We start from the raw sequence: 16,721 nt of genomic DNA, 5'->3' as shown, positions 1-16,721 counted from the left end.
GCCCGAACTGGGGCTGCTGGGGACTGGTTCTTGCAAGCCCAGGACCACCAATCCTAAACCTCTCCAGGCTGGGCTATTCAGAGATCCCAGAGGTCGTGGCACCAATTAGGGGTTCACAATAGAGTGAGAAGGGTAGGGACCCTGGCCATCCTAGGAGAGAGAATGAAAAAATGCTGAAGCACTTACAGGTTCTCCCACTCTCTTCAGGAAACACAAGAGATGCAAAGAGAGAAAGAAAAAGAGCAGAGTCAGAAAAAGAGGAAGACACTTGGAGGCTGGGGCCATGGTCACCTGCCCTGAGTCCTGCTCTGCCAGCCCCCACACCCTTCACCTTTCTGCTGCCTGCAACTGGGAATTCTGAGCCTTAGCAACGGGGCCCAACCCCCTAAGTCCTCAGATGGGGAAACCAAGACAATGTCTGAACTGGGTCTGCAGGCTGACAGACCAGGATGCCTTCTGTTCTCTTGCTCTGCCATGGGGAGCAAGACCCTTTAGCTCTTCCCATCCCCCAGCCCTTAGCCCCCAGGCCCGTACGGCTTCATGCTGAAGAAGTCCTTGATGCCCTCAGAGGAGACAGGACTGGGGCCCTTATTCTTCTCTGCCACCGACTTGTCCTTGGTCCAGGTGAGATGCACCTTCTCAGGATCTGTCTCCCCTTCCCCCTCAGGCTCCTCGCCTGGGGATGGAGAGCTGCTGGGGCAGCTGGGAGCACTCTGATCATGGATCAGCTGCACCTGAGGGATGAATGAAGAGATGGCAGGTGAGTCCTTTGGAGGCCAAGGGCTCTGCTCCCACTGGTTGGAGCCAAACCACCCCAGCTGCACACCTCCTCCTCTGGCTTCTCTTCGCTGTCACCAGCTGTCTCTCCTGGGACGTTCAGGCGGAGCCGCGTGTTGGCTGGATTCTTTCTCCGGATTGAGCCTCGTGACTCATCTGTGATACTCTGGATCTAGGGAGTGACACAGGTTGGTGCCAGCTCTGCTGGGAGTCACCACCCATGCCCTGCAAAGAGCTATCACTAGAGATGATGTTCAGCCAGGATGCACTTTCTGGAACTGTACCAGTTGTTAAAATATTGCTATGATTTGAGACCAAATAGCTACTGCACCACTGATCTGCCTGCCCCACCTCCTCTCCAGAACCCCAGACCTCCCCACCATCTGGCAACAAAAGGGTTAACCTTGGCACAGCAATGCTGTGTCCTAGCACTATGGCCCAATGTCAGTCCTGGCAGTCCACTGGTCAGTGGCCATGCCATGTTTTACCATTTTTACTACCTCCCTTGGATAACACTCAGCCTTGGAGGATCCATCCTTCCCAGCTCAAAGTGGTACCCATCACTCATTCCCCTGAGAATCCATCAACCACATTCTGATAAATATAATACCCGCCCTGGGAGATTCATAACCCATGGTTCTATTACCCTCACATGTAGGATTGCCACCCATTCCCTGGGCAACTTATCACCCACCTCCAGGAGCCCTTCTGTCCCCAGCTGGGGTAGCACCACTCATTTTCCCAAGGACTCCACTCCCTTGGATGGGTCTTTCATCCATAGTCTGGTGGTTCTACATCACCCACACCTAGAAGATCTTACACCCACACCCTGTGCGGGGCTCATCACCATTACCCCTGAGATTCCATCAGTTACACCCTAGGGGACTTGCCCCTAACTCCCACACATCAGTTATATCCCTAAACACCCATCTGTTACCCACTCTCTGAGGGTCTCTACATGAGCCCTGTCCCTCACACTGGCAGCCCACACCCCTGAGGACTCATCATCCATATGTATTTAGCATCCACTCTTCTCTCTCAGGCCCCATAAATCACATACAGAGCAGATCTGTCACCCATGCCAAAGTCCCTCTGCCTCCTGGCTGGGAGGTTGGTGGTGAAGCTGCAGTGTGTACTCCTGCTATCTGGGAGATCAGCATCAGGAGGTGTGGTTGGGGGAATCAGGGAGATGAGGGTGAAGTTGAAATGCCAGGAGTGTCAGCCCTGAGCCATCCTAAACCTGAGACCCAGAACTGGCAGCAATTTGAGGCTCTCAGGGGCCAGCCAGGGCAACCTCACCTCCCGCTCCCGCTCGTTTTTGGTTAAATGCATCTGTTTGAGGATCTGGGAGCGCTGCTCCATCACCAACGTCTTCTCATAGGTGTAAGCTGAGATGTCGCTTTCATGCTGTGGACAGAGGTTGGGGTTGGTGGGTCGGGAGAGGGACACAGAGGAAAGCATGAGGTCTGAGCCCAAGTGAAAGGCCAAGGGAAGGAAGGAAGGCCCCCTTCCTTCTGGCAGCCTAGGGCTTCCCTACCCAATCATTAATTTTATCAAGGGTTGTAGGAGGCAAGGATGGAGCAGAGAGGGCAATGCTCTTGCAAGGCAGGCAGCTCATTCCCTCCTCAGCCCAGGCATGTGAATGGATGAACTAATGAATGAGTGGATTAATTAATCACCTGGGTGAATGGAGATGGGAAAGAAGAAAAGGAACAAAGCAATGAATGAATACATGCAAGAATGAATGGGAGAGTAAGTGAATGAATACTTCAATGAATACATAGGTAGATTAATGAATACACAGAGGGATGGGTGGATGGACACATGAATTGAGAGGATGGTTGAACAAGAAGTTCTACAGGATAATCACCAGGGGCACAGGCTCTGGAGCCAGCCTGTCTGGGTTTGAATCTTGCCTCTGCCATGTACTGTGTGTTATTGGGCAAATTACAGTCACATGCCAAATAACACCATTGTATGTGCGTCAATGGCAGACTGCACATAAAGCATATAAAATGGTTTTCCCATAAGATTACTGTATTTTTGCTGTAATTTTTCTATGTTTAGATTTTTTTTTTTTTTTTTTTTGAGATGGAGTCTCACTCTGTCACCCAGGCTGGAGTGCAGTGGTGCGATCTTGGCTCACTGCAAGCTCCGCCTCCTGGGTTCACGCCATTCTCCTGCCTCAGCCTCCCAAGCAGCTGGGACTACAGGTGCCCACCACCATGCCCAGCTAATATTTTTTGTATTTTTTAGTAAAGACGGGATTTCACCATGTTAGCCAGGATGGTCTTGATCTCCTGATCTTGTGATCCTCCCGTCTCGGCCTCCCAAAGTGCTGGGATTACAGGCGTGAGCCACTGCGCCTGGCTTTAGATATGTTTAGACAAACAAATACTTCCCACTGTGTTGCTGTTGCCTGCAGTACTCAGTACAGTAACATGCTGTATAGGTTTGTAGCCTAAGAGCACTAAGCCTATGTGTGTAGTAGGCTGTACCATCTAGGTGTGTGTAGGTATACTCTATGATGTTCACACAACAAAATCGCCTCACAACACATTTCTCAGAACATACCCCTGTTGTTAAGCAATGAATGCATAACTGTACTTCTCTGCACTTCATCTTCCTAATCTGTAACATGGAAATGCTGATAATTGTATCTATCTCATTGGTTGTTGTTGGAATTGATATACATATAAAGTGCATAGAACAGTGCCCGGCATATAATAAGCACTAGACATGGCTATTTTTATAGAGAAGAGAGGGATGGCTGAATATGTGAGAGGCTAAGAGGTGGATCAGGGGGAAGGGAGCTAGCATCATAAGCTGATGGGTGTTAGAGTTGCCCTACTTGGTGCTGGGGCCAAGAGGAAAGAGGGCCAGGTGGAACCCCAGTGGTGTCTCCTGGGGACTCACCATCTCCACCACCTCGACCTCCGCGGTGATGCGTAAATGGTACAGAAATGTGGTCAGATCCTTCTTCATCTGGATGCTATTGTCGTCCATCTGGGCCACAGTGAAGATACGCATCTTGCACTTTCGCCAGACCTGCAGGCGGTGAAGGGATTCAGAAAGGTCCAGCCCAGATGTGATGAGGAGATCCAGGGCCAGACCCCATCCCCTCACCCTTCCCCTCTTCCCACCCACTCCTCACACATACATGCAGACCCCAAATCCTCTGTCTTGAGGGCCACTCTCTACAAAATCTTCCCTGCTTAGGTCTGAGGGTCCCCCGTTAAAGAAAGCATCACTGGCTTGGGCTAAGCATTGCTCTCCTTACAGCAGTGCACCTGCGAGAGGAGAAACCATCAGTTCCTAACATCTCAGAATGAAGAAGGTCAGCGGATCCTGTTCCCAGGAGTTTATAGGGGAGGAAGGACACGGAAGCTGACCCTGACCAGAGCCCATGAGTCTGACCTGCGGTTGTGCACATATGCACACAAATGCATACATGCATACACACACTCACACATGCATACACTCACACACACAACTCACCTTGTGGTGCCGCAGCAGGAAGGGCAGCAGCATGAGCATGCCTCCATCGTGCACAATCCACCAAACGTCGATGCTGCCCTCAGAGAAGCGCTCAGGGTTCCCAGGAAACATGGAAACGTTCTTGGTGACCAGCAGGGCTAAGTGGCCAGCTGTGGTTTCCCGGACCAGCTCTGAGGGAGGCCGAGGAGAGGGCCAGAGGGGGAAACAGTGACTCCGGTTCTCCCAATACCCAGCAGCAGCCACAAGGGCTCCTGGCACCCAGCACTCTGCCCCACTCCACGTGGCCTTGGCCATGGGCTGAGTGGTCAGAAAACCAGCATCACTTAGGCCCCATCATATATTTATTGTTTAGATCTGGGAAAGTCTCTCAACCTCTCTGGGCCTCAGTTTCCCCACCTGTCAAATGGCAATAACACCACCTACCCTTTCTGATTACTAAGAATCCATCATGTATGACCTCACTGAATCCTCCCAACACCTTGTAACTCTGATCTACCTCTAAAGGAGACAGAATAGCTTGGAGCTAACAGTGTAGCCTCTGGGCTGGTTCAAAACCTGGCTTTCCCATTTTGTGACTTGGAGCAAATTTCTTTTTCCTTTATTCTGTAGTTTGTCATGTTGCCCAGCTCAAACTCCTGAGCTCAAGCGATCCACCTGCCTTGGCTTCCCAAAGTGCTGGGATTACAGGCGTGAGCCACTGAACCCTGCAGAAGCAAACTTCTTAATCTCTCTGTGCTTCAGTTTCACACCAAAAAAGATGGAGATAACAATGCCGAGCCCTCCTAGGACTGATGAGAGAATTAGAGAAAGCCTCAACTTGCTGGCACACAGAACTCATTCTAGAAACATTAGTTATTATATACACTATTACCTACTTTTTTTTTTTTTTTTTTTTTTTTTTGAGACGGAGTCTTGCTCTGTCGCCCAGGCTGGAGTGCAGTGGCCGGATCTCAGCTCACTGCAAGCTCCGCCTCCCGGGTTTTACGCCATTCTCCTGCCTCAGCCTCCTGAGTAGCTGGGACTACAGGCGCCCGCCACCTCGCCCGGCTAGGTTTTTTTTGTATTTTCAGTAGAGACGGGGTTTCACCGTGTTAGCCAGGATGGTCTCGACCTCCTGACCTCGTGATCCACCCGTCTCGGCCTCCCAAAGTGCTGGGATTACAGGCTTGAGCCACCGCGCCCGGCTACTATTACCTACTATTACCAAGAAATCTGATCTCAGAGGGAGTAAGTCACGTGTGCACAGTCACACAACTAGGAAGGACCAGAGCTGAGACGCGGGCCCAGCCTCTGTGACTTCAGAGCTGTAACTCTTCCCACTGCCCAGCACTGTGTTCCTCCCAGGGCCTGTGAGCGCTGCAGGAGCCAAGACTGTCTTGTTCACAGCGGAGTCCCCAGCGCCCAGCACAGTGGCTGGCACGTGGCCAACCTTGACTGCTGTCACCTGCATATGCTGAATCCACACTTGGCATGCAGGGCTTGGGAAACCCCTCCGGCCCAAAGGAGTGGAAATCCAGTTCCACCCCTCTACTGCCCCCAGCCCCACCCCTCTTCCGTCCCCAGCCCCCGACAGCATTACCAATGAAGTTCCTCCACGTCTGATGATCCTCCTTCTGGCGCCAGTTGCGGGGCCAGCCAACAAGCACAGTGTTGTGCTGCAGCCCCCCGAGGCCCCCGGACTGGATCAGATGGGACACGCCATCACGCAGGTTGGAGGAGATCACTACCTGGCAGAAGCCCTTCACCTTCTCTGCCTCCATCAGGCGCCTGATAGACTAGCGGAGGGGGACCAGACAAGGGCCAGCCTCAGGCCTCCCTGGCCCCGGCTGGGCCCACTGTAGCCTCCTTCCCTCCCATCTCTCCCCTCCTTTCATCCCAGTCTTCCTGAAGCTCAGCTCTGATGACGTCAGTCTCTGGCTCCCAGAATGGCACATGGCTCCCCATCATCTCTGTGCCCCATTCCTTGTTGATCAATCAAGGTCTTCATGATCTGACCATACACTTTCTGCCACCCTGCCACTGCTCACACAGCCCCCCTGATCGACATGCTCTCCACCACAACCCTGACACACGCCCCTGCCAAGTTGTACAGGATGCCCTGTCAGGCCCAGCTCAAATGTCGCTGTCTTCAGATACCACTCCCATCCAGACCAGAATTAAACCAGGCTTCTCTGCACAGCCAGACAATTTGTTGCAGCAATCTTTCTAAGTAGCATAATAAGTATTTTAAGGGCACCTCATTTAAACTGCACTACGAGGGAAATAGTCTTGTTACTCTCATTTTAGAGATGAGGAAACTGAGGCTTGGAGAAATGAAGATTTGTTTAAGGATACACAACTAGTTTTACTGTGAGGATTCAAGTCAGGGAAGTCTGACTCCAATCCCCACACTCTTAACCACCACCCCTAAGTCAAAGAGATAGAAGTTCAATTCCTATCTCTGCCACCTCCTGGCTGTGTGACCTTGGGTGAGTCGCCTAACTTCTGTGTCTTGGTTTTCTTATCTGTCGAAAAAGGGTCAGGACAGCTACCTTGTTTAGGAATAGGAAGAACCACATGTAATCATGCACATAGGGCTTAGTTAGTATCCTGCCTGAGGAATTGTAAACACAACACATTGTACGACTCTGATATTATTAACTCTAACAGTATTTATCGACATCCGGTGGGTCTGAGAGCCTTCTGTGTATGCTCTGTCTTCCCCACCAGCCTGTGAACATCTCGAGGGCTGGGACTTGGTCTTGAACATCTCCATCTCCCCTGTGCCTCGCCCAATGCCTGGTGCACTGCACATTCTCAGCCACCGCGTGTTGAATGGAACTGACCAGTCAAGGCCTCCAGCTCTGGGCCCTGATAGATCGGTGTGAACAGCCCAGTGAGGCAGAAGCAGCGACTGTCGCAAGCCATCAGGGGTGCCCCTCCCCATCTCACCTCTGCTCCCTCCGGCCCCTTTTTCTCTCTCCACTGCTAGCCACAGCTCTGACGGGAGAAAGGCCTGACCCTCAGACAAAACCTACTTCCTCTACTATCCCTGGGATCCAATCACCTCTTTGTGTGCTTAAGGCAGACACTGGCCACCACAGCCCACATTGGCTCTGTAGGCTGCTCCGTAAGCATGGACTAGTGGGTAGAGCCAAGAGAAGGTGACACAGAGCAGGGCCCTGGGTTCAAATCCTGATGTTGCTTCCTGCCAGCTTTGTGACTTTCAGCAAGCAGCTTTCCCTCTCTGGGCCTCAGTTTCTTCCTGTATCAAATGTGGATACTCACCTTGTCAACCCCAAACTGTAGGGATCAAGAGTCCAAAGCTGGGAAATCACCTTGAAAGATTTATACTTTGGCAGGAAGGAGTTTAGAGTAGGAGTTCAAGGAGTCCTAATTTGAATCTTCATTTCCTGTCCTTAGACATAGGACCTGACTTCTCTAAGCCTCAGTTTCCTTATCCATAAAATGGGCCCTTCTGCCTCTGATGGTCTTTCACTCTGTGATTTGAATTCTAAAGAACTCACTCTCTAGGCCCTTAGGCTCTTCCTCTAAGGAAGAGAAAAGAAATGCCTGCACCTCCTTTGATCTTGAAGGTGATGAGGAAGGAAAAGTACAAAAGGATAGAGACTGTCTTCCTAAGTGTCCTGACCTTTTCCCAAGCCCACCAGGGCCTCTGCTCACCTCTTCTGCCCGCTGGGCCTGGGGATGATTTTCCAGAAAGGTGCCCTCAAGGACAGAGCCCACGATGGTCAGGCCCTTCCCTGCCTTGAGCTGGGAGGTCAATGAGAGCAGCTGGGGGTGCACCACATTCTGGTCTTGGTCCACACGCACCAGCACTAGCAGCTGTGGCCTGAAGAGAGTGCAGAGTCACATGATCCATATACTATATAACCAACCACCCACACACCATACACCCATCACCAGGTCACCTAACCATCTCTCCTCTATAACCATCTGTCCCATCCACCTATACCCCGCACCACCCATCCATCCATCTACCCACCGACCCATCTCTCCATTCACCTCACTCACCTATCTATCCATTCAACCACCCACCCATCTATTTTATCCTTCAGTCATCCACTCATATGCATATTTATTTACTGATACATGCATTATTCACTCAAGTATCCACACATCTACCTACCTATCATCCATTCTTACATCCATCAATTTGCCCTTTTGCCCTCCCACATGTACATACACTTGCCCATCCACCCGTCTACGCATCCCTTTCCTTAGTCATTTAGCCGTCTTAGTCCTCCAACCACCCATCAACCTCGTAGCATTCTGTAAGCACCTACTCTGGACTAGACCATGTGCTGAGCATTTGGGAATTCACAGATAAATAATACAGAGTCCCAGGTTCTGGGAGCCCAGTTTAGTAGACATTGGCAAAGACAAGTCAACGATGCCCTAACCTAGGTCAGGGTTCCAGGCTCTCCTCTTGGCAAGGTGAAACACAGGGAGATGAATGAGGGGTTGGGCATGCAGCACCCAGGGCTAAGAGGTAGGGTATGAGGATCCCATCTCCAGATCTGCCTTCTGTGACCTGTGAGATCCCCTCTGACCTCCGATTTCCCTTTATTTTATTTTATTTATTTATTTATCTATTTATTTATTTTTTGAGACGGAGTCTCACTCTGTCGCCCAGGCTGGAGTGCAGCAGTGGCTGGATCTTAGCTCACTGCAAGCTCCGCCTCCCCGGGTTCATGCCATTCTCCTGCCTCAGCCTCCCGAGTAGCTGGGACTACAGGCGCCCGCCACCTCGCCCGGCTAGTTTTTTTTGTTGTTGTTGTTGTTTTTGTGGGGTTTTTTTTGTATTTTTTAGTAGAGACGGGGTTTCACCGTGTTAGCCAGGATGGTCTCGATCTCCTGACCTCGTGATCCGCCCATCTCGGCCTCCCAAAGTGCTGGGATTACAGGCTTGAGCCACCGCGCCTGGCCTGTTTTATTTTATTTTTGAGACAGGGTCTCACTCTGTCACCCAGACTGGAGTGCAGTGGTACAATCTCAGCTCACTATAACCTCTGCCTCCTGGGTTCAAGCTATTCTGCCTCAGTATCCTGAGTAGCTGGGACTACAGGTACACGCCATCACGCTTGGCTAATTTTTATATTTTTAGCACAGATGGGGTCTCGCCATGTTGTCCAGGCTGGTCTCGAGCTCCTGGCCTCAAGTGATCCACCCACTCACCCACTTCAGCCTCCCAAACTGTTGGGTTACAGGCAGGAGCCACCATGCCCGGCATCCCTGATTTTCACATGAATAAAATGTAGGAATTGTCGTTAATCTAGAGATGCCTGAGAACCCCTATAACTCTCAAAGGGAACGATTCCACCTGTCTCAGAGCAAATGCTACCTGATCTGATGTTTGTCCCCGTGTGTGTCTTTCTCCACAAAACTGTTAGCTTCCTACATCCCCATAGACTGGAAGGGGACTTGCCATACATCAGGCATTCATGTTTTATGAACGAGTGATGGAAATAATGAAATGAATGAATGGATGGCTGCTCAGGAGGCTAGCATGGTGGGTGGGGTTAGAGGACAAATGTCTGGAACTCAGCCTCGGTGTTGCAGGTGGGAGGAACCAGACAAGGCTGGGCTTTTAGGGCACAACTCAGCAAAACAAACCAAGCAGGATAAGTCAGGCCCTGCTCCCTTCCCCCATCTCCTGTGCCTTGTACACATGCACACACACACACTTACGCACACCTGCACCCTCACCACTTACCTCCAGTTCTTGGTGTGTGGCGGCCCTTCCTCCAGGCGTAAGAGGGCATAGCGAGCTGCACTGAGAGACAGACCTCGGATCCCATCGCCCCACTCCTTTTCTGCCCTGGGAGCCAGGAACAGGGATCACGTGAGGGCAGAAAGCCAGGAGGGGGCAGGGAGAACCATCTACACTGCACTGGCTACCCCAGGGCAGAGTCATCTCTCAGGCTCAGAAAGGACATGCGTATCACTCCTGCCAACAGACTCACCCAAGCCTTGGCTAAGTTTCCTTGGAAAATCACTTCTAAATCCATTCTCTCACCATTCCTGTCCATTTCTCAAAGGCTCTGCCACCCCCCCATCTTCCAATGTCACCCCATGTCACCCTCTCCCTCTGCTCCAGCCCCATCCTCTCCCACTCCCTGCTTCATCTCACCCTCACCACCCTAATGCCTCATGACCCTTTCCCTCTCCTTCCCACCACCCCTTAGCCTTCCCCAGCCACCCCAACCTCCACTCCCCACACTCACCCACGGTACTCAATGTACTTGTAGATGAGTCCAGCAATGAGCATGGCCACCAGTGCATAATACCAGGAGCAGATGAACATGAGGGCCAGGCAGAGGCTCATGCCCAGGAAGGAGAGGGTCCTGGACAAGGTGGAGAGACCCAGCCTCTGAGCCCCAGCAGGGTTGTTGCTGAAGCCGGGGCTTAGACAGCAAGAGGGAGATGGGGCAGGGCATGGGAAAGACCTAGGAGGTGACAGGCCGGTCTAGGGGAGCTCACACCATCATCCGCATGAGAATCAGGGAGCTATGGGACCTTTTGGTGAAGGAGAAGCCACGAACAGGGCACCACCCAATGCCCTGCCCAACTTCTGACATCCCACACCACCCTGTCCCTGTGCCTCAGACCCTGCCAGACAGGCCTGGCCAGGTGCATTCTGAGGCCAGGGTCTCGGGGGAGTGGAAACAGGTCCTCCAGCAAAGTTGGAGCATCCAGACAGGAGTGGGCAGCCCTGGTTCTAGACCAGTTATGCCACACTCTTGCTGGGGGACCTTGAGCCAGTCCCTTTCCCTCTTTGGGCCTCAGTTTCCTTTTGTAGGACAAGCATGATCATTTCTGCTCTGTCTGCCACCGAGGGCCTATTGTGAGGATGAAGAGCCATAGAGGAAAATAATGAGAGAAACTGCAGCCCCTGTGCAATGAGCATCTGCTATGTACTGTAGTCCTCACAAGAACCCACAGGCAGGTGCAGCTATCATACCCATTTCACAGCTGAGGAAACTGAGGTTCTGAGAAGCTACATCATCAGCCCAAGGTCTCACAGCTAGGAAGTGCAGAGTCACAATTTGAACTCTGGCCAGCTGACTTCCAGCCTCCCTGCTACATTGTGAGCTATTGGGCATCACGGACAGGAGAGAGATTCCAGCCAAGACTGCTTGTGATGCTGCTATGTTATTATTTATGATTGTTAGGAGACCCTCTCCAGGACCTTCCTCATGTGAGTTGGTCAACAAAAGCTGGAGAAAAAAGGATGTCCTCTTCACGTTTGGGGTCCTTAGACCCAGAGGGGATGGACTGGAGTGAGGTGAGGAGTGGGGTGGAAGTAAGCAAGTGGTTCACTGGAAGTGTGGGGACAGAACACCCACCAATGGTAATATCGAAAGCGTGGCCTCCAGTTGGGTGTCCTCAGCAGCGTCTGCACCGCACAGGCCAGATTCACAAACATGTAGCACATCAGGAAGAACCTGGAACACAGGAAGGCCCAGGGGAGACAGAGATGCAAAGGGAGGCAGAAACAGAAACAGCAGCATGGGAAAAGAAAGAGGGAAAGGGGACAAGAAGTCAGGAGGTGGCCAGATCATGCTCTGGTGCTTAGCAAGGGGTTTGAAGCCAAATACCCTTACAACACACCCTGATAACACGTGTGGATGAATCTCTCTATAACAAACGATGGGCTTCTATGACCAGTGGGGAACTTCCTGGGGTTGTTAAAGTGTCTGGGTAGGTTGTCATGGGTAACGGCTGCAGGATTCAGATAGAGAAACACCCTGAGCCAGTGGGGAGGGCAAGAAGTCAGGCACGCACATAGACAGGATGGGGGCCACCTCGTCGAGGGATGCAATGAGGATGCCAATCTCGCAGATGCAGGCAGTCAGGAGCAGGGCCCAGGTCGGCTCTCCATTGGCCTTGCCATGGCCAAAGACCTGGGAACAGAGCAATCATCATGGGACTGAGACCTCAAGGACTTCTCAGCCCTCTCCCCTAGTCTTGGGAACCAGTGGAATAGAGGCAGGAATCCTATCACCAATGAGGAGGCAGGGAGAAGATGCATTTCTCTTTCTCAAGAATACAAATGGATAACAGGCTTTTGCTGCATCTTGCCCACCCTGACATCAGCACCCCAGTGCAATGAAGTTCAAATGATCCCCAGAGGGGGAAAGCAGCTGCAGAGGACCAGATGGGAGAGGAGCTGTCAGGAAGCCAGCAAGCCACCACGACCCTGTGCTCCATCAGTCTTTTTTTTTGCACCATGGTAAAAGCTACCCTTTTCTTGCCCTTTGACTGCCTCCCCAAGTCTCCGACCAACCACTGTGCCAAAACAGGGCCATTTATTTTTTCCCCAAGAGCAGACAATGCTCCAAGGGATGCACTGACCATGGGCCAAATCCCAAGTAATCCTTCTCAGTGCAGTGCAGAGCAGAAGTGGCCCAGGAGGTAGTCTAAGGCTGGTTATGGCCCTGGGTCACTGTGTGGTCTCTCTGGGCAGGGACCTGGCTGGTCTACTGAGGGTGAGCTCTTCTTCTCCCACACTGACCTGCAGGAAGGGCACGATGCCGTCCCTCGAGATGGCCTGCAGCAGGCGTGGCGCCCCCGTGAGGCTCTGCAGGCCAGCCCCACATGTGGAGAAGAAGGATCCGATGACAATTACCCACGGAGATGGCCAGGCCAGTGTGCCCACCACCAGGTTACCATTCACAGCTTCACCAAACCTGAAATGATGTGGACAAGAGATGCCAGGTGAGCAGTGCCACCTGGATTTCCAGGGCAGGTCTCCATACCAACTACAGAACCAACTGTGTACCTGCCACAGGACTAAGTTCTGTAAGGGTGACAGGGGAGGCAGAATCCCAAATGTTCCACTGTTTTTTCCTTAATAAAATAAATCTCTAATTTCCTGATACTGAAAACCAGGCCTCTAGGCCTGGCTCCAGCATAGGTCCCAGCCCCATGTCCCCCACTGCATTCCCTTACAGGAGCCTGGTGGTACCAGTGGAAAGTGACTCTAAGAGGACCCCCTACACCACCCGGCCGGTTGTGTGTGCCCATGCCCTTCAGACGTGAGTGCTCCAGGACACACAGCACTTACAGCTGCAGGCATGCGCACACATTTCTCCCCTCACCCTGGCTCCCCATTGCCTGGAATGCCCTTCCTCCAAGCTGCCTAATCTCTGCTCAACCTTGAAAGCAGGAAGGATAAGTGAGATAAAGTGTATAAGACACTTCTATCCTCCCCTCCTCTGAGAAGACTTCCCTGGGAAGACCCCTAAGGACTGGACTGAAGCCCCCAGGCTTTCCTATATGGCCGCCCCTTCCGACTGCACTTAAAGTCTGTTGGCCAGTATAGTCCCACCCAAAAGAGCTCCTTCAGTACAAAAACCATGTGTTATTTATCTGCGCTGCCTCCAGAATCTCAGAGAGAGCACAGATAAATACCACTCCTGTCTATGTGACCAATACATGGACATTCAGTAAATGTTAGACACACTATTGAATTAACCCATTTTAAAGAAAAGGAAAGTATCATTATCCTAAAGGAAATGAGACACCATTCAAGTTTCTTGAACTGGAGTGACAGAAGGAGGATGAAATATAAGAAGAGGACTTTGCAAGCAACCCCCGTGGCCTCCCTCCCACAGGCCCCTCACACAGGTCCCAGCACCCCCTGATGGGTCTGTTTCCCAGAACTCAGCCTTCTATACCCACCCCTCCCCGAGAATAGGATCAACCCCAATTATCTTACTTGTCCCGCAGGACGACCCCCTCAATGCAGGCCCCAAACAGAACAACGGAGCTGATGTCTGCAGCAGAGGATAAAGGAGAATCCCCATGGTTCAGTCCTCCCCATCCCCACCCCTCCTGCACCAGCAGCTAAAGCAGCAACTTCAGCTGCCCTCCCTCTAGTCCTCCCCCGAGGGTGGTCCCAGCGCAGCCGTGCAGGATACAGACAGCAGAGGTGGTGGCGATGGCCAGGATGGTGCCAGTGGGGATTGACTTCTGGGCATCCCTCAGGTCCCCAGAGCGGTTAGAACCAGCCATGATACCTGCAAAACAGAAGTGCAGCTAGGACTGAAGCCAGGGCCACAGGAGACCAGACAGATGAGAAAAAAGGGCACCACCGTCAGGGTCAGTGAGCCTGGAATCTAGTCCTAACATACTGGCTTGTGTGAGACCTTGGCCGTGTTACTTGGCTTCTCCTGGCCTTAATTCCCTCATCTCTCCAATGGGAAGTGAAATGTTGGGGTTGCTTACATGGTGGGGTTGTTGGACTAAGAAATTCCCAGCATCATCATCGACTCTCTCCTCCCCATCCACTCCCAGGCAGAGTCTTCCCTCTCTGAGCTCCCCTTCACCTGTGACTGAGGGGAAGTAGATGCCAACCAGCAGGGTGAAGTAGGAGGTCATATCACTGAAGACATAGGGGTGGTCCATGTCAATAGGAGTGCCATCGGCCAGGCCCACCGAGGTCATCCCACTCCTCTCCACAATCACGCCCTTGGTCAGGTAGGAGCTCCAGAGGTTCTCTGTGGGGAGACAGAATGCTCAGGGGGAGGCCAGCCATCAGGGGACCAGGGCTCTGGGACCAGGAGTCGGGGGGAGGCAAAAAGTCAGGGTCAAGATCAACCCCATCTCATTCTCCCTGGCCTTAGCTCTATTTCATTTCCACTGACATTTCCTAAGCTCCTGATTTGGGCCAGGCCATGTGCAGAGCTTTCACAGACTAATCAGACACAGTCTCTACCATCAAATAGTCCAATCTAGTGGAGTAAATAGGCACATAAAGACCCATCTCAGATTGAGTTGATGTGTCCCAAATCCATCTCACCATCCACTCACCCCAAACCAGCTCCTTTCCTGCATCCTATATCTCAGTAAATGGCACCATCATCAATTCTGACACCCTGCCCTACACTGCTCCCTCTCCCCTTCCCCAACTTCAATACCACCTCCAACTTCTGTCCTTTAACCCCTCCTTAATAGTTCTTAAATATGCCCCTTCTCTCCATTCCAAGGTCTCTCCACCGTGGCACTAGTGACCTTTCCGGCCAGATAATTCTTTGCTGTGGGGGACTGCCCTATAGCATTGTAGGATGCTTAGCAGCATCTGGCCTCTACCTACTAGATGCCAGGTACACCCTCCAGTTTTGACAACCAAAAATGTCTGCAGACACAGCCAAATGTTTCCCGGGTGGCAAAACAACCCTGGTTGAGAAGCACTGCAGTAATGCCCACAGACATCACTCCATCACTCTCATGCAGAAAACCATCATGTCTCTCTCCTGGACTCACAGCATCAGCCCCTTTCTGGCCCCCTGCCTCTCTCCTCTCACCCCTTTAACCCATCCACATTAGCAGCCAGAATGAACCTTCAAAAAATGGAGATTTGACCCACATCCTTCCCTTTCCCAAAACCCCTTGGTGGCTCCTCATTACCTTCAGAATGTGGCCCCAACTCTCCAACATGGCTTCCAAGGCCTGCCATGATCTGGCTCACGCCAGCCTCTCCTGCATTGCTTTTTTCTCCACCTTATTTTGCTCTTTATGCCCCAGTCATACCAAATTACTTGCGGTTGGAAGGACACAATATACTCTTCTGCATCTGCGTGCTTTTAGGCAAGCTGTTCTTCTGGTTGCAATTTCCTTACTCTTCTCATAGAACTGAAGATCTTTCATTTGTCCTTCAAAACCCCCTCAGGTGAGTCCAGGAAGCCTACTGCCATCTTAAATACATGAACTCTCCCTCCCCTGGGCATTCTCTGTGCATTGAATGCACATCTACATATGGCATAATATATTTGCTAATACATCTATTTCTGCCATTAGTCTCCTTGAGGCCAGGAACTGTGGCATATTTATTTTGTGTTCCTAGCACTCAGCACAATGCTGGGCACTCTGTAGGTGCTCAGTGACTGCTTGTTACGTTGACGACTTCTTTTCCTACTAGCAGTGAGATACTTGTCTCCTTTTCACCTTACTCCTCCCTGATGCCAAGGACAGAACGTAACCCAGAGTAGGTGCTCAGTTAAAGCTGATTGAATTTAGCTGAATCCCAAGGAGGGCCCCTTAATCCTGACCGCTTAACCTACAATCCCTGCAGCATTCCCTGGATGCCAGCCCTTGTCCCCCCACAGACCTTTGATGAGGCCACTGGCAGCACCAGGGATGCCCTGGATCTCCGTGACATTGTTTCGGGTGAAGTATTCATCACAGGTGGCGTTGAGGAAGCGAGAGGAGCAGAATAGGCCCCACAGCTCTGTGGTCACCGTCTCATTTCCTTCCCAAGCCAGCTTGGCACAGACATCAAAGCCATGGCGAGACAGCGTGCGGTTACCCAGGAGGCAGATCCTAGGGAGAGAAACAAGGGAGGAAGGTGGGGAGCCACATAACCTTGCCCTGGCTGTACAATACAGCCACCAGGAGACCTTTTAAACACACGGATGCCAGGTCCCCATATCCAGAGTTCC

General features: G+C 51.8%; 1 protein-coding gene across 2 annotated transcripts in view; it reads right to left on the bottom strand.

The window, feature by feature from the left end:
- The window catches only part of SLC12A5 (solute carrier family 12 member 5), a 39,788-nt gene that overhangs the window by 3,047 nt on the left and 20,020 nt on the right, over positions 1-16,721 (bottom strand). For both annotated transcript variants that reach the window (XM_033186606.1, XM_033186605.1), the window contains exons 8-24: positions 16,391-16,602; positions 14,610-14,780; positions 14,202-14,300; positions 14,000-14,057; positions 12,794-12,968; positions 12,064-12,182; positions 11,625-11,723; positions 10,503-10,622; positions 9,992-10,096; positions 7,939-8,107; positions 5,855-6,050; positions 4,276-4,445; positions 3,694-3,825; positions 2,077-2,184; positions 827-949; positions 535-734; positions 187-201 (exon numbers count right to left, since the gene is read on the bottom strand). In XM_033186606.1, coding sequence (XP_033042497.1) covers positions 187-201; positions 535-734; positions 827-949; positions 2,077-2,184; positions 3,694-3,825; positions 4,276-4,445; positions 5,855-6,050; positions 7,939-8,107; positions 9,992-10,096; positions 10,503-10,622; positions 11,625-11,723; positions 12,064-12,182; positions 12,794-12,968; positions 14,000-14,057; positions 14,202-14,300; positions 14,610-14,780; positions 16,391-16,602 — 2,271 coding nt within the window. The remainder of the gene's footprint in view (positions 1-186; positions 202-534; positions 735-826; positions 950-2,076; positions 2,185-3,693; positions 3,826-4,275; positions 4,446-5,854; positions 6,051-7,938; positions 8,108-9,991; positions 10,097-10,502; positions 10,623-11,624; positions 11,724-12,063; positions 12,183-12,793; positions 12,969-13,999; positions 14,058-14,201; positions 14,301-14,609; positions 14,781-16,390; positions 16,603-16,721) is intronic.

Source organism: Trachypithecus francoisi, unplaced genomic scaffold (assembly GCF_009764315.1).
Source record: "Trachypithecus francoisi isolate TF-2019V2 unplaced genomic scaffold, Tfra_2.0 Lachesis_group21, whole genome shotgun sequence".
Lineage (NCBI taxonomy): Eukaryota > Metazoa > Chordata > Mammalia > Primates > Cercopithecidae > Trachypithecus > Trachypithecus francoisi.
The sequence above is the reverse complement of the archived record's forward strand: the minus strand, read 5'-3'. Positions and strand labels throughout refer to the sequence as shown.